We start from the raw sequence: 19,725 nt of genomic DNA on the forward strand, positions 1-19,725 counted from the left end.
AGTTTGCTTTGCTCTGTCTTGGTTGTACGAGGTCAAGCATCAACACTAGGAGAAGCGGGCGTCATCCACCTGCGGATGGTAGAATAACTTTCTTCCAGCATTAAGAGCGTTTCCCTCCCAAGCAAGCAATAGTAGCGTACGTTCTTGTCGTGGCATTTCTCGAATCACCAGAATACATTGCTTTTGTTGAATACGTGAGAGAAAATCAACCGAGAACGTAGAGAGTGTGCAGGTGCATGTGTTCGAGCATCCCCCGTTCTGAGTATAACGCAGCTGACGCTGGGCATATACGTACATGCTTGAGCACCCGCAGCTGCCACCTCTGCTTGCTGATTCGTCTCACATCTCTAAAGTGACCTTGGTACGCGTCGACAAGCGTATCGCATCACCAAAGCGAAGTGATCTCGATTCGTCGATGCGTCTTAGACCCCTTACGTGACCTGGGCACTAGCACATACGCACATCGCATCTCTATATCGCTCTTGCTCAATTCCGAAGCAGTGCTGCTAGGTTACAGGGTCCATCGTCCCGCTGATGAACTGACTATGGGCATCGAAATCAACAAAAGTGCAGCTCGTTGCAGTATGCAGCTTCCCGAGCCAATCGCCCTACATACCATGGCAAAGCAAGCGCTCACTTTACTGGTCAGGGAACCCTCGTTGCATATGAGGGAGAAAGGTCGCAAGAAACCCATATTGCAAGGCTGTGTCTGCAATCCTCAAGCGGAACGCTTCATGACATAACAACACATATCGCATGCGGAATGAACGTGCACCGACCTCCTGACCTTGAATACAATACGACATTCAGAAGCAAGAGTACACCAACGAAACGGTACCAACTGAAGATGCTTGGATAAAGCTGGTATCGACCTTGATCATCCGCGACGGCATGCAGCGCTTCACGATAAGGCAGCAGCACGCGCCGCAGTGCCTTCCTCGTCACTGGGCATCCAGCAGGACTCGGGCTAGGGCGTCGACCTCCAGTACACGTCCAGGGCGAGCCTCGAACGGATCCAGGGGCGTAGTGCCTCATCGCGTCGTCCCTGAATGGACAAATGCGCGCTCCAGTGCGGAAACAGCTCACTTTTGCGGTAAAGCTGACTCCAATTCGTTGGCACGGGATACCCGCGGGGAACAGCAATTACGATGTCACCCGACGCTTGGCTTGTACGCATTTTGGCGTCCGTTGTTAAAGATGTTGTTGCGTTCTCGTATGCACGCACCGCTATGGAGGATGCCAATTCAAGCTCCGTGTAGTAGTGCAGAAACGCCGGTGACGGGGCACGCAGATGATGTACCTGCACAGAGGCTAAAGGTCCCGTAAACAGCATCCGCGGTGGCATATCCGTATGCACGTAGATCACGTGCTCAGGTTGCAGACCCGTCTTGAAAAGGTACATAGGGAGCAGAGCGAGACCAGCTTCGCGGCAAAATATCATGAACAGCAGCACAAGAACATGATGGACTACAACAATCATGCAGAAAAAGCTTCGGAGTGCTCCAGCGCCAGCATGTTGAGCGTTAAGTAAGCTGAACATCACGAGTCCCAGACAGGGCGCTACGAGCCGAGGCCAATCTCGTTCAAGCTGCACACTGTAGCAAGCGAGGCCTACAAGCGCTACCCATAGCCACGGTTCTGCCATGGTGATCACTATGTTTGTGGGTCGTCTCCAGTCAGTGCCGCCCTTTGGTGAAGGTCTCGAAAAACGACGCAACGAGCTCCGCGGTCGCTTTTGTTCGGAGCTGCGGTATAACATACAGCGGTTACGACGCTCCCCAAAGGCGATCTCGAAGCAACCGTACACGACGGACAGGGCGTGTGGACCAAGCATCCACGGCAGTGTATTCCATACAAAGTCCAAACGGTAGCGGTATTGGAAACGCCACAAACCAAGCATACCCATCCGGAATGTCTGCACTGACAATACAGCTGTCCAGTGGCTAGCAATGTCCGCAAGCATCTGCCAGTCTATACGGTTCGCGAGTACATCCGCAAGTGCAGCAAGCGTCCGGAGCACGATGAAAAAGCCCAGCACGAAACCGCTACGCTGGGTTGCAGGCCTCCGTCGATACACGCGAGCCGACGTAGCCGTCTGCTGATGATCTGAAAATGCGACTGCAAACAGTGGGAGAGTGTACAGCATACTCGACGGAGAAACGCACGCAGCATAAATGGCGAAAAAGAGGCAGAGGCGTTCCAGAAGTTGCGCGCTCTTGCGAAACGAGTTCCCAGCTGACTGCGATGCCTTGCCAGTTATTCGGCTAACGTTGTGCCACATACAAATGGACAGTACCGCCAGTACCTCGAAGGCCTCCTTGCTGGGTTGCAGTAAGAGCACTGCTGAGGGCCAAGACCAAATGGTGCCGATATACAACCAGCGCAGCGAGGATGCATTGGGGATGCTGTCCAGACAAGACCACAAGGCCCATTCAAACAAAGCGATGAGCGGTTGCATGAAGGCTACCGACGGTAGCTGGTGCAAGAGTCGCGGACTGAGTGCTGCACCTGCAGCTGCATATAGCGGGCGCAGCAGACAAGTCGCCAACAGCCAGGGCCAGCAAAAGAGCATCCACGCTGCGAGTTTCTCCGCGGAACGCTCGAAAAGTGTGTCTCCAACGACTTCGCTTCCTTGCTGAGCGCCAAATTGTGCGCCTTGTTCCAAGTTTAGCAGCTGGAGCGCGCCTTCAACCCGCAAACTTCCGGTCTCGATAGCCGGTGCTTGCACATCGGAGAACGCCCCCAAGCTATTCTCCGTACCAAGTCGCCTAAACTGGACAGGTACCCAGCCTTTTACACCCAGGAGACTCGATGCGACCCACTCAGCACCGTCTCGAAGCTTATGTCCGTCATATGGGTTGCCCGTACCGAGCGACAGCACGACGCGGAAACACCAGAGCGCAACTAGAAGCACGTACCAGTGCGTCGCCCGTGTTCGTCCACGACTTGGAGTGTCGGCTGCTGCCTGTACTCGATGCGTGCCTGTTACGTCTGTCGACAGCGGTTTACAAGGGTGATGGCGAAGCATGCATCGTCGCGCTCACTACGTCACGCCAAGCGGTTTTCCAGTAACAAGCTGAATGCCAGCAAGTATGAGGACGACTGGCGAGCTTGCCGTTCGTTGCCAAGCTCGATCGTTTCGAGCCAAAACACCGAGGCAGCTCTGTCAGGACACGATGATGAGAGAGCGTTCCTGTCTTCAGAATTATCTATGCAGGCCGAGAGACCAGAATACTGTCAATCCGTACGTTCAGGCTATGTGGAGGTACTCCGAGCGATAAACGAACGTCGTTGCGAACGTCGTTGCGAACGTCGTTGCGAACGTCGTTGCGAACGCGTTGCAAAGCGGCGTGCTCTGGTCCGTACCGGACATGTGTATACTTTCGCCGTTGTTTCCGCTCGAACGAACGCCGGTGTCCAGTCAGGCTCCAATAGACAATCGAAAAGCGGATTTTCTGGGTTTTCATGCGCTGCAACGAGTTGCATGTCGGTGGAGCGCTTGCTCGTAAGAACGTTCCCTCCATGGGCTCCGAGTGTTTGCCGTTTCTCCGGTTTTTATAGGAGAAACGCCGACCGATGATGACGCGGGCGGCTGAGCTCTGGCTGAAGAAGGTTCCAGCTTGCCTTTACGCAACGGCAGATTCCTGTAAACCTGCATATGGTGCTTTGTCGCAGCTTGTGCTCCGTGAGGACGAATACTTGGCGTCCACTTGTTTACAGCGGGAACAGAGTAGAGTTTTTCGGGAGGACTCACGAGGCATTCCTGTGGGACGCTCGTGCCAGGCGCCTGCTATACATACACCTGATCCAGATCTGATGTCAAAATACTTGGCGTCATCAAGTTAAAAAAGTATTAGAACCATCTTCGAATATCTTCAGCTGTGTCTCGTTATCGCTATGAAACTCGGCGGTATATTGGTGCACTGGGCGAGGGTTGGCGTCGTGTGGGTACGCTTCGCAACGCTTGGTATTGCTGGATATACAGGTAATGCGTACGAAAAACCAACGCTATCGTTCACGCTTTTGCTCCAGAGGATGCGAAATGTATGCTCTTGCTGACACGCTCTTTGAGGGTGCGCTGCGAGCGCGCTTCGAGGCGTCTCCGGGCGCATACGCTCGCTGCACTATTGCTGCCTGCTCTGCTTGGTTATTCGTAGAGAAGTGAATGTTGGTATACCTGCACCAGATCAAGTTTTTGTTTGTTGTTCCGACAGGTATTCACAAAAAGAACGTATCCAGTGCATTGGGGAGAGGTTGTGAAAACACGTTATGGGGGCATTTCTAGTAAGCGAGAAACGATCTTGCTAGGTTGAGTCGCTCATCCGACGGTCAGCAGGCACGGTGAACCACTCTTCTCTTGATCCTTGTTTTGAACGACATGCACGCATAAGAGAATGGATGAAACGCTGCCTGCACGACTGACTTGTCGTCCATTCATTCCAGTTTATACATTAAGGAAGAAAAACCGACAGAGGGGCCGCAAGTTGCGATATTTCCGCTCGGTTGGAGCGAAGGGCGATGAAGACAACCCGATGGACAAAGAAGCATATGGGCTTTGATGGAAGATCATCATGCATTGAGCAACAAACCCTCGATTCCGTACTGGAAAGCGAACGCGTTTCACGGGAAGCAATAGAGCTCATCTCAGTGGATCCGGTTTCATTTGGGCGCAATGGTAGACACGTATATGAAAAGCCGGAGAGCTACAAGCCGATGTTCGTAAATAATCGAGTGGCGACCATGCTGACAATATCAGTCTTCGATGCGACGCAGTCGTGTGGGTCCCCAAAGTCACCAAACCTACGGGATCGTTGAACACGTCATGATTCTTCGAAGCATGTCGTGGCTCCTTATTAGCATATTCTTTTACCGTGCTCCTGGACAAAGCCACTCTCCATCACTCAACACCTAACATGGCATATACAACTGAGATCGGCGTTGAGCTGCGCTTCGTACCAGCCGATCGTTGCTTGGTCAGTCGAGTCGGCGTCATCTTCACAGTGATAAAAATGTCATTTTGACGCTGGTAGATACTTAGATGATCCGTCTGCGTCTTGGCGGCACTGTTTGACAAGTCGTTCTCTACCTTTACCAGCACTGAACAGCTCTTTTGGTACAATCCTGGTGCGGATTAGTGACCGGAACGGCGTGATTTGCTTCGTTGGCGAGCTCACCGGGAACCAGGTAACGCAAATGGCGCTGAAGAGAAGTAGACACGTACGTTGAAGAGGCTCATCCTGGTCCAAGCGTCGACCAAGTGCATCTGAATTCAGATGGAAAAACGGGTAAAGAGTCGAGGGACTATATCCATGGTACTCTGTCAGGTAGAGGAAAGACGAAGAGGGAGCTGGTCTCTGCGAGCACGTATGCATCATTCGAACAACACCGCAAAGTGCACTGGCGGTGCTTGATCAAGGCTTCTCGTTTATCGGCAGGTAAAGAACAGACGGTTCCACGTTCCATGGAGACCAATGGCGATCCGGTCGACCTGCGCATCCTGGAACCCAGACCAGAATAGAGCAACGAGTCTCACATTCAATCGTTCAAGATTGATAAAGGGACATATTTTGAGTAGTGCGCGGATCCCCGGAAGAAAGTCATCATAGCTGACGATCTACCTCCATATCAGGCAGATGAAGCCAATTTCTTCAACGGAAGGCGGTTGCAGGGACTGAGATCTCCCAGGGCGCAGTCCTTTGATGATGTTGGTATGATGGACGCCACGGGGCATACGAAAATGGAAACTAACAGCGTCAGGCCAAATCTCTACGCGCTGAGTACTGTATTGGGCCGAGGGAAGTACCTAGGACGCTTCATCCAGAAAGACGACGTGAGCACCCGACTGGCTCATGCAGAAGATCTCTGGCTGGAGTACAAGAAACCAGGCTGATGACGCCAGTGGCTGCGGTTCCACAGAGGTATGGAACGTGCGTTAACCCATTTTTCCAATGATTTGGAAATGCTGCGTCGTTCTGTAATAGCCTGCGGCGCTGAACGTGCCGAAACGCGCCCTCGCAGTACTCCTCGTCCGCCAACGCCAATGCCAACGCTTAGCGAGTGCTGGAATCGATGCGGTGCGGGCAGCTCCGATGTGCACTTGATGACATCCAAGCATCACAAGCGCGGGTACATGCTGAAACGGATGGAGAAGAAAGCCGTGAATCAAAGCCGAATGTACGGTAAGCAAACTGTACGTGACGCAGCGAGACAATGGCAAGTGAGAGGCTTGCCATGCTGTGAATCGCCAGTAACCAGTCCCGAAAGCACACGCTTCACCGAAGTTAGGGTCCCACGAACAACATCCATGACAGAAGCATCGTGCCGGGGCATGAAGCGGCTTCGTGTCGAACACAGTTTCCAGGGTATCGTTGCCTACGCTGTATCGAGCAGCATTTCAAAACGCCGACGACTTTCGATGAACAAACACCCAATGGTCGCAAGGCAAGGGTTACGTCTCCTACCTTGATGAATCCACCGATACCGTACGTCCAGCAGTCTGCAAAGTGAGAGGCCTCATCTCCGAGCACACTGGGAACGATCTTCCTCTCCAAGCGTTGAACGATCCCAGTGCTCTATTCTAATTGTTTGCGTCCGAGTATCAGCTATGCGCTTCCTTCTGCATCCCAGAATCAATGAAATAAAACACGAGCGTTTACGCGTTGTCGATGAAATCCTCCTCGTGCTCCTCTTACTCGCTCAGTCTCAATGCGCTTTCTCGACACATCCGCCGCCTGCTGAATCACACACAAAATGCGTGCATCGACAAGCACGCACGCACGCACGCACGCATGCACGCATGCACGCATGCATACCGCACAGACACAGCATGCGTGCATGCGCGGCAACGGTGGTTAATGACGGCGGTGGTGCGTTTTGTGCAGTGCGTTTGCGCTTATTCGAACGCTTGTGTGTGTGTGTGTGTGGAGGACGCAACGGTTGCAGTACCTGAAACCTGCATCCTTGCTACTGGGGGTTTTACGTCCAAGTAGAGACTCTGGTGTAGAACAAAACGCACCTCGTGGATGACGATGCGGGACGAGGGTGCGGAGCGCGCTGCCTCCGAGGAGGCAGCCCTCGAGGCACACCCAGTGCAGCCCGGCCCTTCCGGTGGTTACGCGAAACTTTTCCTGAAGGCTTTTGATCCTGATACAGGGCAGACCACTTCAAGAGAGTATGTTATTCGAAAGCTGGTTGTCTCTTTGGGTCGGAGCACAGCGCCGGATCCGGAGCGGGCGTTTGAAGCCGCAGCGGAGGGTGTCGACCTCGGAGCCGGCTTCTCGAGCAAGCTCTCGCGACGACACGCTACGATTCAGTGGAATGCAGATCAGCAACGCTTCGAAGTTGTCTGCAATGGTAAGAACGGGATTCTAGTGGTGCACGCGGACACATATCGTCAGTTGCGACCGGGAGACGCGGCGGAGCCGTTAGATTCCTACTCCACGATCTTGCTCGGCGATTGCCTTGTGGTGTTCGTTTTACCCAAGGCGACGCATGTGCTGCCTGGGGTAGCGGCAGTTACAGCGGGCGTCACAGCATCGCCGACAAGTGACCCTGCCGTGCAGCGCCTAGCTCCCAGTCGAGCCGGGCTGCAACGAGTCGGGGCTGCACGATCATCCAGTGCGCCTTTGGCACGCGATTTTCAGCGGATTCGTGTTCGATGGAATAAATCGGACCAAGAGGCGCTGCTGCGAGGCCTTATGCGATTCGGGTATGGTCGGTGGAAGGAGATCCTCCAGCATGCAGAGAGTGGGCGGCTGGACCGCAAACCGCTTGATGAGCTGATCATCATGGCCCGTCGGATGGTGATCATGGCTGCTCTACATGCGGTTGGACCGGAGAATCGAGCGATGCTGCGGATTCTCGCGAGTTCTGGTGAAGGCACACGGGGCAGTGGCTCAGCGGCCGCTGCGTCCCAACAGCGTGAGCTCGAGCAGGAGGTTTCTTCAGTTGCAGCGGGACTGTCTGATACCAAGACGGAGAGACGCAAGTACGTGCGCTGGGCACGGCGTTTCCGTCTCCTGCATCGGATTGAGCGCATCGTTCAAAACGCGGCTGTGATGCAGCGGATCGAAGAGGGTGATTTAGACATATCTGGCAAACCGCCTGCTGATTGCTGGGGCCCGATCGACGATGCAGATTTGCTCCGTGGCGTCTACAAGCTTGGATTCGGAGACTTTCACCGCCTCTGGGAAGAGCCTACGCTGCATTTTCGGGAGCGCTACAGAGCGCCCGTCACCGCCTCAGCGCCGCAAGTGGAAGAGGACACCCGCTCAGACGCACAGGCAGCACGGACAGGCGAACCATTTGAGGGCTCGGAAGCGTCCTCCCGCGAGGCTGAACATGACGAGCAGCGAAACCTATTGCCAACTGTTGGCGAGTGTGCTTCGCCATCCAAGAAGAGTTCTGTGGCGGCCTCAACAGCGGAGACACCGGAAGCTGACGTATCACTCAGCAACAATGAAGCTTCGCTCACGGAAGCAGCATCACTCGGGGGCGGTAGCCCGGCTGACGATTTAGGGATCTTTGCCGTCGACAAGTCGCAGCGTCCGGAATCGACGAGCAGAGATGAGCGCACGCCGTTTCCGAGCTCGGTAGAACTCATTCGCCGTCTGCGCATTGTTGTGAACAGAGTGGCGCGTCTTATCGAGCCTCGCAACAAAGAGGAGGCGCAACTGGCCACACCAGCCGCATTCGCCCCTGAATGGCCTGGCAACGAGGACGCAGTTCTCGCCCGCGACTGCACCACCAGTGTGAAGCGACTAGCGGTATCGCGCATCGCACGGCAACAAGCGCTCCTAACACCCAAGCCGGATGCGCTCACGAAAAATGATTTAATGATGGACGCAGCGAGTCTGGAATGGGCCCGGGGCCGACTCGAAAAGGCCCAACGGTTCAACCGAAGGCAAGTTAAGGAGTTTGAGCGCGCGCTTGTGAATTACGGACTCGACTACTTGCCCACAGAGAGACCCGATGATCCTCATGGCATCGTTCATGACTGGCTGCGCTTTGTTCGTCGCTGTCCATTTGTTCAATACATGCTCCCGGAGACGCTAGAAGAGTACTATATTGACTTTGTCCGCGAGTGTTATCGAGTCTTGGCCACTGACCCGGCCGAATCACCGCAGCGGAAGAGTGCTGAACCAGCAGGCAGTGAAGACGACGACGACCACGACGACGACCACGACGAAGAACGCACTCCGAACGAGAGCGCCGCTGCGGCCCCCGAGCCGCCCTCCGCCGCCGTTGTCGCCGAGCACAGTACGCTGGCGCCTAGTGCTGACACCGTTGCGAACGCTTCCAGTTCGTCCAATCGTTACGCATCGGCCAGCCCCGAGGCCAGTATTGACCCCGCCATGTTAGAGAGAGCGCGTGACTTTCCACCATCGACGCTCTTTCCTAATCTGGATCGCAAGCGCGCCCGCAAGGCGCTCGTTCGACTGCATCTGTTTCGGGTTCTTCGGTTGTATGTTCTCGCGTTACCGGCCAAGTCGCTTGCCGATCTCATACAGAGTTTGGGTTCGGTGAAACTGCCCCAGTCGTCAGCGGGCGAGTTGCCGGTCTGGTGGCGACCTGTTCACGATCGTGCGCTTCTGTACGGCATCGATCGCCATGGTCTGGGTCAGGGTGCCTTTGAACAAATCGCACAGGATCATGAGCTGGGATTCCCTCAATCCATAGAGTCCTACTGTGCTGCACAGACGTTCGAGGGCGCTCAGGTGTTGCGAATGCAGCTGGGCTTTCCTCGAGTGCATGCAGCCCTGCGTCGAGCGCGAGCTGTCATGGACTGGATCTGTGCTGCGTTACAGGCGCGCCCGCTGCCCACCGAGACCAGTCTGTACGATGATGAGGCGCGCGATGCGGCGCTTGCACGAGCGCAACGAATTGGCACAGAATCCAAGTGGATGGAGCGCCTCCTGTATCAGTTCTTGGCAGAAAACAACGTGCCGGTAAGACTGCAGCGGACTGCACCGACTGGTCAGTCGAACGCCACGTCTGGACAAGATGCCGCGAATGACTCAGCGGAGGTGGCAGCTGCAACGACGACTAAGAGTGCCGCGATCGCTTGCGCGGACGATCAAGCATTGCATCGTTTAGAGCAGCCAGCGAGCAATGTGCACGCCGACTCCTCGTCAGAGCCGATGAGTGGATCGGTGCATTCGTCGGTGCAACACGTGAAAGGTCGCCCGCGTATCTTCGAGACGCTCAGAATTCTCGGCTTCATCACTAGGCGAATGCCAGGTGCGCCCGGGCAAGTGCGAGAGCTCACGCAACCCGTTGATCTCGGCAACGGCCTGGTACTGCTCTCGCTGGGAACGTTGCCGTCGCCGTCTTCCATGGCACTTGCACCGGCGTCATCGGCGTCCACGGACGACAGTCTGCAACTCCTGGTTCCGTGCGGGTTCCGCTCGGTGCGCCAGCTGCAAGCATCAGGTCACTGGTATGAAACGCAAGTCGATTTGGCATCGACGAGCGACGCTGAGGCCTCCTACCTGTACCGGGTACGGCAAGTGGAGTTCGTGCCGCCTCCTGCAATCGGTTCAAGCGCTGCCTCGGTTGCGAGCAGGGATTGGATTGCACCCGTAGAGGGCGGCTTTGATGCAATGAGCTCGAATCTCAACACCCTGTGGATCCGAGTACTGAACAGTACCACGGAGACCGGGCTAGCAGCGGGGACAGCCTCGTTCGTCACCCTGGTGAGCGGTGTCGAGCGCGCCGGTCTTGCAGATCCGCTCGTGCAGCGCTACTTGCAGGCACTGGTGCCCACTGAGGAGCACGCTGACCCGCCGTCATCGCTCCGGGATGATGCGTTGCCGCCGCAGCTCTCGACTACATCCGATTAGATGGGCATCGTCAGAGTCTGCATGGCGTCTTGGCGGCAACGGCAGTAGCATTCGTTTCGCCCGAGTCCGCGGGAATGCCGCACACACGTACCCGACTTGATCGATATGCGCATGTCACCAGCGGAGGAGGATACCATGGTACTCGCGTGCAAGCGTCGTGGTACCCATGTGGATCCAGGTGCAGTTGCTTGTCACTGGATTCATGTCTCGTGACGGCGTTCCGGTGCCTGCAAGCTGCCTCGTCGCATATCGGATCCACAGCCGATACGTCTGTTCCCGTGTCGGGTGCATTTCTGGGAATGCATCGCCTGGGTGCTTGTTTCCGCTGCAGCGCTGCGCTCGAACTCGATATGAACTAGCGCACTGGTATGCTGCCTGCATACCTGGTATGGATTCAGGGGTTTCCCGCGAACACCCCGGTATCCGTATAAAGACAGGCGTTTGTTCCATGGATAACCAGCAATTGGAATACACGATACTTTACGCGTCAATTGGCTCGTGCTGCGTTCCTGGGTACGCACTAGATTCATAAACGCTGCTCTACGTGAATGCATAAGCGTCGGGTCACTGGAGCGCACCTCTCGAGCTAGTACCAGTAGAACTGGAGAATGAACATGAATCACCGCATCAGGCACCCGATACGATGTCTATGGCGCAAGGATGCTGTCGAGCACATCGTGAATTTTCAAATCACGTTTTGTCGCCATAATAAAAATACTCGCAATCCAGTATTCGAGACGATGCTCGGTGACCTTTATTGGCATCTGGAGCACGCCGTAGCGTCCCGGACGGATATAGGCGCCACAGAGCGTCATGTGCGTCAGCAGCTGCAGCAACTGCTGCTGCTCATGGGCCACCTCACGAAACATGATATCTATGGGCGTTCGGCGAGACGCGGGATGCTCGTTATCACGACAGGCTACGATCCTGTCCAGCACGGCAGTGACTTGGACTGAATCGAATCGAACCGATGTGCTGTCGATCGCTGGACTACCCATGGAAAGCGTGAAAACATGACAAGCCCCGCGTCGCACTGACATGGCGTCACCGATCACTCAGATGCGCGGCATCGCTATCTTCGAACGCACTACTGGTGGAGGAGTCGGAATTGCGCGCGTTCTTGCGTCGTCCTGGAGCCACAGGCAACGTCACGCTAGAAAACAGTGAGGTCGGGATCGAAGCCTCCGCAAGCGCTGCACCCGGAAATGCAAAGAGCGCCGCGACCGGTGCAGGCGGTGGTCGCAACGCCTGCACCAACCGACTTGTTAGAAAGCGCTCCACGGCGAGCATGCGGATTCTTTGCAAGGAGCCGGGCCGCTGATGTGTCGCAGCCAAAGCTGCCTGCAGTTGTTGTCTGCGGCGCTTACTCGTAACCAGCACTGTTTCAAGGCTCTTTGCTTCGTCCAGATGTACGGTGGTTGTTTCAGCTGCTGTTGGACAAGCTGTTGTTCTGGTCTGTTCTCTCGATGATGACCTCGACGTCGGAGCTGCAGCAGGCATGGACGCTGGCGGCGAGTCGCGAGCTTCGTTCGAGTTGCAGCTTGGTTGCAGGACGGAAGCGGGTTCCAGTATCCATCCCTCTAAGACAGCGTCTTTCCATACACGAGAGAGCACCAGGAGCTGGTCACGCGAGGCATGCGCCAGCGCCGCTCGAAAATGCTGTTGCAGCGTGTGATCATTCTTGAATTCGGAGCGCATCAAATGGGCTTGAAGCGCAAGCGGCGTAAGTGACATTTCCAGAATCGCACAGGTCTCCTGAAGCATCTCCCAAGCGGGCAAGAGATCAGCTATCCATGATGCATACATTTGTTGGCTCGATTCGAGTGCGGCCTGTGCATTTGGTTGCTCTACGAGGCGTGCCTGTACCCAACAGTACGCGTAACGAATCAGCTGCAGGAGGCCGGGGAAAGCGAGCCTTCCGCAGCGCAGCGCCTTATCAAGCATCATCAGTGCGGTAGCGTCGAAAAGCAGCGGTCCCGGAAGGAACAAACCATTTCCCATGATCGTTGATTCCAGGGGACGCATCAGCGACGGAATCCACATCGATTTCGTGTTGAAATGTGGACGTTCACGAACGGTTAGCAACTCATCAAGCACGGATTGCGTAAAGGCGTCCATGAGGGATGTTTTGGGACTAGATACGTTCACGGATTCTTGATCATCTCGCCGCGTTGCCGCAGAGTTTGCTGCTTCTGAGAACTGTGGTGACTGCTCTGATTTGCCCACAAAGCTCGGACCGAGAGCACTGTACAGTATGAATCGCGACGGAGTCGCAGATGACGATCGTGCTCCATTTGCGACAAAGTAGAGCACATCGCGAAGCTGCTGCGTCGCGGCGGTATCGGCCAGCACTGCGAGCAAGTCCACCACCAGGATGGAGACGGAATCGTTGCCAACATCCTCGAGAACACTGCGAACGCTCTGACATGGCCACAGATCCAGCCAGCGCCATCGCTGGGTGACTTGCTCTCGTAGTAACTCGTTCACGTCGGATCGATCACCGCCGAATATCAGCACCAGCGTATATGGATCAGTGAGTTCCTGGGCGAGTCGTTCACGCCAGCGCTGCAGTAGCTCACGCTTTTGACATTCGAGTTGAATTTGCCAGGACCGAAGCGGATGCCCCGTGCTCTGCAACGGAGCGAGCCATCCAAACAGCGCGGCATGCTCTGGTCCCAGCTCTACAATGTCCGGAGATGATGCCGGTTGCTCGGCATCGTGCAGATGCCGTCGCCGTCGAAGTGCATAGCGTTGTGTCGTTCTAGTCGTGGTGCCAGATTCATCCAAACCCAAGAATTCCCCAGTGAAGGAAGGACGAGCAAGCCAACGATATGGCTGAGTCAAAGCACGTACCTTACTAGGCGGAATCGCATCGGGCAACGTTATCGACGACATGAACGAGAAACCCTAGAACGCTTTCGACGGCTGGGCTGTATCTTCCGGTCGCAGCAAGTAGCGTTGAAACCGCTCCTATCCCCGTTCCACGATAGACTGCAGTAGAGACTACCTTTGTAAAGACTGATCGCGCGACAACAACCCCCAAGCTTCTGGAAAACAGGGGCGGCAACCGGTGTGCGCTCGAAGAGCAGGCCAGGGGTATGCTTGCACTGCCCCGCTGAAGCTGCAGCGTCAAGCCTATGTGGACACTGGCCTACGAGGCAGATTGCCGTTGCTACTATTTAGAATAGCGGTTCCTGTACAGTTGCAAGCCTTGAGTGTGTACCAGGTCTTCGATAACAGCACGTCATCCCTATGAACCTGAAGTTCCCAGCAAGGACTGCAACGCCAACACATGCCTGTTGCGCACGCATCAGATGCCGATAGATGCAATGCGTGCACTTTTGGCGGGAATGAACGAAACTGAATATCACAGTACAATGTATACATAAGCGGACAGCCTCCGATGCATCACGCGGCTGCCGTGCGTGCTGCACTGCAGACACTCATTCCCCAGCGCCGAAACGCTGCTTCTTCGAGAGCGACGCGCTTTCAATCGAGTAACCGGAGGCTTTAGCCAGCGCTGCCGTGTGTGTCAAGCGCTCTTCGGGGAACGTTTCGCGTAGTTCACAGTTTCGGTGGAGGAGAAGACGGCTTTTTGCTTGCAGCATGTCCGCGTCACGAGCCCAGTACGCTGGCTTTGCGGCCGTCCGCAACTCAGTGTATAACTTGTTCATGCGTCGGTCCTCTGTGTTTGCGATTGTTATCGTGGCCCTGGGGTATGCTGGATCGGAGGCAATGAATAATTCAGTGGAGCGCGCTTGGGAGCGATACAACAAAGGCAAGCTATGGAAACACCTCGAGGCTGAGGTGCGGGCGAAACAAGCCCAAGAGGCAGCCGCAGCTGTTGCGGCGGCGACGGCGTCGGACTCCGAAACAGCTCAGACTGCGGACTGAGCGCGTGCTCTCGGGTTTAACGCTGTGCAGGCTGCGCGTTGGTTGGCGACTCTGCTCATGGTTGCGCAAAGAGCGCGTGGTTTCCGTTGGAAGCTTCGCACGTGATCCAACAAGTACTGCGCTCAGGTCACCGGCGATTCAGCTTGGACGTAAAATGCGAACTAGCATCGGGGGCATGCCGTTCACCCCCATGGGTTCCCAGCGCACTTCTCAGTGGCAACGAAGCATGCTCATGCGTGCGCATGTTTCGTTTTCTGTTTCTAGTTCGAGAACGGTGCACCATTCGAGGAGCGTTCAGAGATCATACAGACACTCATTTCTCGACTCGCAGCAGACCTGAATGATTCTCATGATCGCACTGAACGCCAACTTGTTTCGATCAAGTTGATCAGCGCACCGCACTGGCGAGACTGCGTTGCGCATAACGGTCGCCACATGAGCACGCAGTGCATATTTCTCTATCTTCTGCGTTGAAACCGGCCTGAGATCTCTCACTTGCAACGATGCAACTGGTGTCAGTGGTCTGATTACGGGGATGCTTGCCTTTGCAGGTCTCGAAAATTAGATCATTCAAGTCAGTATCCAGCGTTCTTCATCGTGCGGCTTGGGTTCTGCATTTGCGGAGGCCGGTCTTCACGGATGGCCTCAGTTCGACAATCACACCGAGAGCACTGGTAATCTGTAGCGCTCTATACGAAACGCGCTTTTGCCCACTTGCAACCGATGGGCTCTCAACCGAATCTCAAAATTGCCATTCGATCCGCGTGTGGAACCCCTTGTAACTGGAGAACAGGGTCTGCTCCTGTTCTTGACGAGAGGCCAGCATCCTTTCGCCAAGGCTCGTCAAAGCGCCTCCAACTGCCGCCTGCAACTCAACGAAAAACCGTGGCCATCGTGTGCTATCGCAACAACGAGAAGCTAAAGCAGGCTGTAGTGGTTGTCTCGTACAGTGCAACTCCGGGAACGCCGCGCTCCATTGACATTGACGTGTCGACCAGGCGCCTGAGCAGCGGCAGCCGCGTCGGCAAGCCTGTCCCCAAAAGCATCCAAAAGCATCCAAAGGACGTGTAGCACACATCCAACTGCACTGCACGCGACCAGACCTGGAACCTGGAGTCTACTGTAGTTTTTCGGCAGCGTCAGACTCGGTTCCCTTTGTAACAGCGGTCAGCGCCGTCTGACCGGTCGCAGTCGTCAAGACGTACGCTAGACGTGCAACGCTAGCGGCCACAGTAGACCCTGCAGACGCATATCCACAAGCCGCTATAAGAGTCGACGAGCACTAGCACTCACAACAACACAGGCTACTGGTCGCCCGTTCATTCGCTGCTGCCAGGCACTCAACCAAACTCGGCGAAAGACCCCGTTTTCTAAGACTAGAAACCCTTCGATACAGACAGCTTTTATACTCGCTGTACTTGCGACATTGAACACCGTACATAGTACACAGCTTCTGACACCAGCGTTCCCGGGCGAGCAAGTCCCCACAGCACGTGCCCAGTGTACGGTACGTTTCAGGCGCTTCGCGCCGGGCGCTGGGCAAGCGTTCCCGGGGAAGCGACGCTTGCGGGGTACCCAGGATCACCCACTGCCACCAACTATGAACGTTGAGTATGGGAAACCTAATGGGAAAGTGTTCAACGACAGCATACACGGCCACATTTACATGCCAGACTACTGCGTGCGCGTCATCGATACGCCACACTACCAACGCCTGCGTGACCTGAAGCAACTCGGAGTCGTGTACTGGACTTTTCCTGGGGCGAGCCACAATCGCTTTGAGCACGGCATCGGAACTGCGTACTTGGCAGGTTCCATGGTCACCAATCTTCTTTCGAGGAGCGATTCAATTGCACCCCAGCTGGCCACCAGAAGCGGCCCTGCACAACCGAGCGAACGAGCAGCGACTCGAGCGCACCCGCTGGACCCTGTGGCGCTCACTTCGTCGACCGCCACCGACTCTGGCGCACGTCAAGGCCTGCAAAGTAACTGGCGGGATCTCGAGCGTGACTTGCGTCTCGTACGTCTGGCTGGACTGTGTCATGATCTGGGCCATGGACCCTTCTCGCACGTTTTCGACCATCAGCTGCTGCCGCGACGAGGTATTCAGAGCGACGTGTATGGGCGCTTTCACGAGCAGCGCTCAGCAATGCTTCTCGCGCACATGTGTCAGCAGTTCGAGGTCGCACTAGACGCTATGGAAGAGGCGCTCGTTACTGATATGATTCTGGGTAGGCTGAGTCCGCAGAGTGCACGTCTAACGAACCGTTTCCTGCTCGCTGTGGTGAATAATCAACGCTCTGGAGTCGATGTGGACAAGTTTGATTACTTGACGCGGGATGCACGCTACACCCTGCCGCGCTCTGCAGGTTTCGATTATGAACGCTTCCTGCGCTTCAGCCGCGTCATCGGAGATGAGATCTGCTACCACATCAAGGAGGCGAACAACCTGTACGACATGTTCAGTACGAGAATGCGCATGCACAAAATGGTTTACAACCACCGAGCGGTTAAGGCCTGTGAGTTTATGATTACGGATGCCATGGTCTTGGCTGACGAGTTCCTGGGTCTTTCGCGTTCTATCCAGGACCCAGAGGCATTTCTTCAGCTCAGTGACTGGATCCTGAAGCGGATTGAGTTTTCCACGGAGGCGTCGCTTGGCGCAGCCAAGTCGCTGATCCAACAGCTGCAACGACGTGAGCTTTATCGATTCGTTGGTGCCGCGCTGGTTCCAGTATCGTGTGCGTCTGTTAGTGCTGGTGACTTAACCGCCTGGCAAAGCGACGGCTTCGTTCAGTTACGACCAGAGGATCTCATTGTGCACCATCAAGTCATAAACTATGGCAAGGAAGGTGGAGCGGACCCCGTCGAGCAGGTGCGATTCTTTGTCGATTGGTCCACCGATGAGACCGTTGGCGTACGTCGAGAGCAGGTAAGTTCCCTGATTCCGAGCCATTTCGAAGAACGGATGCTCATGGTCTATTCACGTCGACGCGACCCGCGTTATGTGCAGGCAGCACGACAGGCGTTTGAGCGAATGCTCCAGCGGCAGGGCGGATGGAGTCCTCCGCATCGACAAGTTGGCGCTGGGGAACAGCTGCCACAACTCTTTCCTGATCGTAAAACCATCGCCTAGTTGAGCGATATGCCTCGTGAAATACCGTTTTCAAGTGGTCAGGATGCCGACGCTATTGTACGCGCTGTCTCGTAGACGATGCTGGTGTGCACGTCGTCATCCTGCGGGCGATACTGACCGGGATGTCGTCGTCTCTGAGGCAGTTCGCTGCTGCCCAAGTCCGCAAGCGTCGAAGCAATGAGCGTCGGCTCCGGTATCGAATGTCTGCGCAGAACAGAACGGGAAGCAACGGCGAGCTACGCTAGAATTGGTTGTTTAAAGGACACGTGGTAGCATACGGGTTCCTGTTCGAGGGCATCGCACTCGAGCAGCTGTTCAGACGCGTCTGAAGACGAATTTCGCGTCTCTAAGTCTTACCATTCTTGGTGTAGTTTGTGTACGGGACGCGCTCTTGCATGTCGTCGAATTACCCTTGGTGCAGTTTTCCCGAGGCACAAGCACAACCCCGAGCTGGACGCTCCTTACGTTTCTCGAACACCGTCGTCGCCCGCAGTGTTCAGATAAAGCTGCCTCAACAGTTGAAGGGAACAGGGCCCCGCTTCCCCTGAATCTGCGCTGAAAACTCGTTTTCGCTCATCAATACGATAAAGCTGTTCGGGAGCGAGTGAATCCTCTTCCCGTCGATCCCGTCTCGCAGTCTTCGTCGCTTGGATCGACGCTCGACCGACGATACCACTAGCCGAACAAGCGAGACCAGCGAGTTACTGTAACACAGCAGCTGCATTGATATCTAGATCGAGTTTCGCGTCTTGCGCGTGAGTATTCTACACGGAGATATACAAACGTCAGCTGATGGACGTTATCGAAGAATGACCAATGTCGCACCAGAGTAGAAAGAGGCCATATACATAATACGGTCGTAAAGTTCGTCTCTTTTACAGATATCAATCATCGTTGCCTTTGCTGGCTTTTATCGGGAGGGGTTCCTCTTCCGCTCAGTTGTCTCTGGCCCTGAATACGTCTATCTTCCGTATATACTAAAGTTCGTCTCTTTTACAGAGATCAATCATCGTTGCCTTTGCCGGCTTTTATCGGGACGGGTGCCTCTTCGTCTCAGTTGTCTCTGGCTCTGAATACGTTTATCTCTCCTGGCTCTCCAGCTCCGTTGACCGCAATTCAAGGATTTTGATGGCAGCGTTGACGTTTCGATTTTCGATTGCACGGCATTCGGATGCTGTCGACAAATTCCATGCATAAGCGGAAGTTGCGAGCAACGCATCGATTTTCATGCTCAGCTTCTTCGTAGACAGCATCGATGCGTCCACTACATCTGTGAAACTTGCCTGTGGCCGGGTGATCGCATATGTGCACCACATCTCGTCCTCTGAACGCTGCCCTGCGGCACCTCCAGGCACGCTTCATCGCTTGGTGTACACCCACGAGGTGTACAGTGGGATCCCCTCGATGTCGTGTTCCGTTTCCACGTCAAGTGCCATCCCTGACAATCATGGGGTCGTGTGGGCGATGCCCATGGCGAGAGCGCTCTCTCCCGCATACGCATGCCCACACTGTTTTATTCGATAGAGGAGCTGTGGAACGCGATCTTACCGATGATGACAAAAGCACCGGACGCATAATCCAGGCTGGAAAGCTAGTGCAGACATTGCGACCAGTCCATGCTCCCATCGTGTAAAACGGTGAAAAACTCTCCCCGGAAAAATCGCCGCGTTCGCTCATACCCGAGTCCATGATCCTTTCCGATGCAGACAGTAAAAATGTCGGCAGCCTCAGCGAGCATACCCCATTGAACATATCATACCGCTGTAGACTGCCGTTGTATCGATAGCCATAAACAGAAGATGAGTTGTCTTACGGATGAAATCGATTATTTCAACGTGACAAGTTCAGTGAACT

The 19,725-nt window shown here is 55.1% G+C and overlaps 5 protein-coding genes across 5 annotated transcripts, besides 1 other annotated feature; 3 read left to right on the plus strand and 2 right to left on the minus strand.

Moving 5' to 3' along the window:
- Nucleotides 1–967: 967 nt before the first annotated feature.
- Nucleotides 968–3,028, minus strand: CYME_CMD044C (hypothetical protein; the record flags this gene model as incomplete). The annotated part of the gene is made up of 1 exon (XM_005535360.1): nt 968–3,028. The coding sequence occupies one exon, from the start codon at nt 3,026–3,028 to the stop codon at nt 968–970; it is 2,061 nt and encodes a 686-aa protein (XP_005535417.1).
- A 339-nt stretch (nt 3,029–3,367) lies between these two features.
- Nucleotides 3,368–5,001: a sequence feature (possible transcribed region).
- A 2,021-nt stretch (nt 5,002–7,022) lies between these two features.
- Nucleotides 7,023–10,841, plus strand: CYME_CMD046C (hypothetical protein; the record flags this gene model as incomplete). The annotated part of the gene is made up of 1 exon (XM_005535361.1): nt 7,023–10,841. One exon carries the CDS (start codon nt 7,023–7,025, stop codon nt 10,839–10,841), a length of 3,819 nt encoding a protein of 1,272 aa, XP_005535418.1.
- A 1,044-nt stretch (nt 10,842–11,885) lies between these two features.
- Nucleotides 11,886–13,736, minus strand: CYME_CMD047C (hypothetical protein; the record flags this gene model as incomplete). Its single annotated transcript, XM_005535362.1, has 1 exon — nt 11,886–13,736. The coding sequence occupies one exon, from the start codon at nt 13,734–13,736 to the stop codon at nt 11,886–11,888; it is 1,851 nt and encodes a 616-aa protein (XP_005535419.1).
- A 711-nt stretch (nt 13,737–14,447) lies between these two features.
- Nucleotides 14,448–14,735, plus strand: CYME_CMD048C (cytochrome c reductase subunit 9(X); the record flags this gene model as incomplete). Its single annotated transcript, XM_005535363.1, has 1 exon — nt 14,448–14,735. One exon carries the CDS (start codon nt 14,448–14,450, stop codon nt 14,733–14,735), a length of 288 nt encoding a protein of 95 aa, XP_005535420.1.
- A 1,600-nt stretch (nt 14,736–16,335) lies between these two features.
- Nucleotides 16,336–17,871, plus strand: CYME_CMD049C (hypothetical protein, conserved; the record flags this gene model as incomplete). Its single annotated transcript, XM_005535364.1, has 1 exon — nt 16,336–17,871. One exon carries the CDS (start codon nt 16,336–16,338, stop codon nt 17,869–17,871), a length of 1,536 nt encoding a protein of 511 aa, XP_005535421.1.
- Nucleotides 17,872–19,725: the final 1,854 nt, after the last annotated feature.

Source organism: Cyanidioschyzon merolae, chromosome 4, assembly GCF_000091205.1.
Source record: "Cyanidioschyzon merolae strain 10D DNA, chromosome 4, complete genome".
NCBI classification, from domain to species: Eukaryota; Rhodophyta; class Bangiophyceae; order Cyanidiales; family Cyanidiaceae; genus Cyanidioschyzon; species Cyanidioschyzon merolae.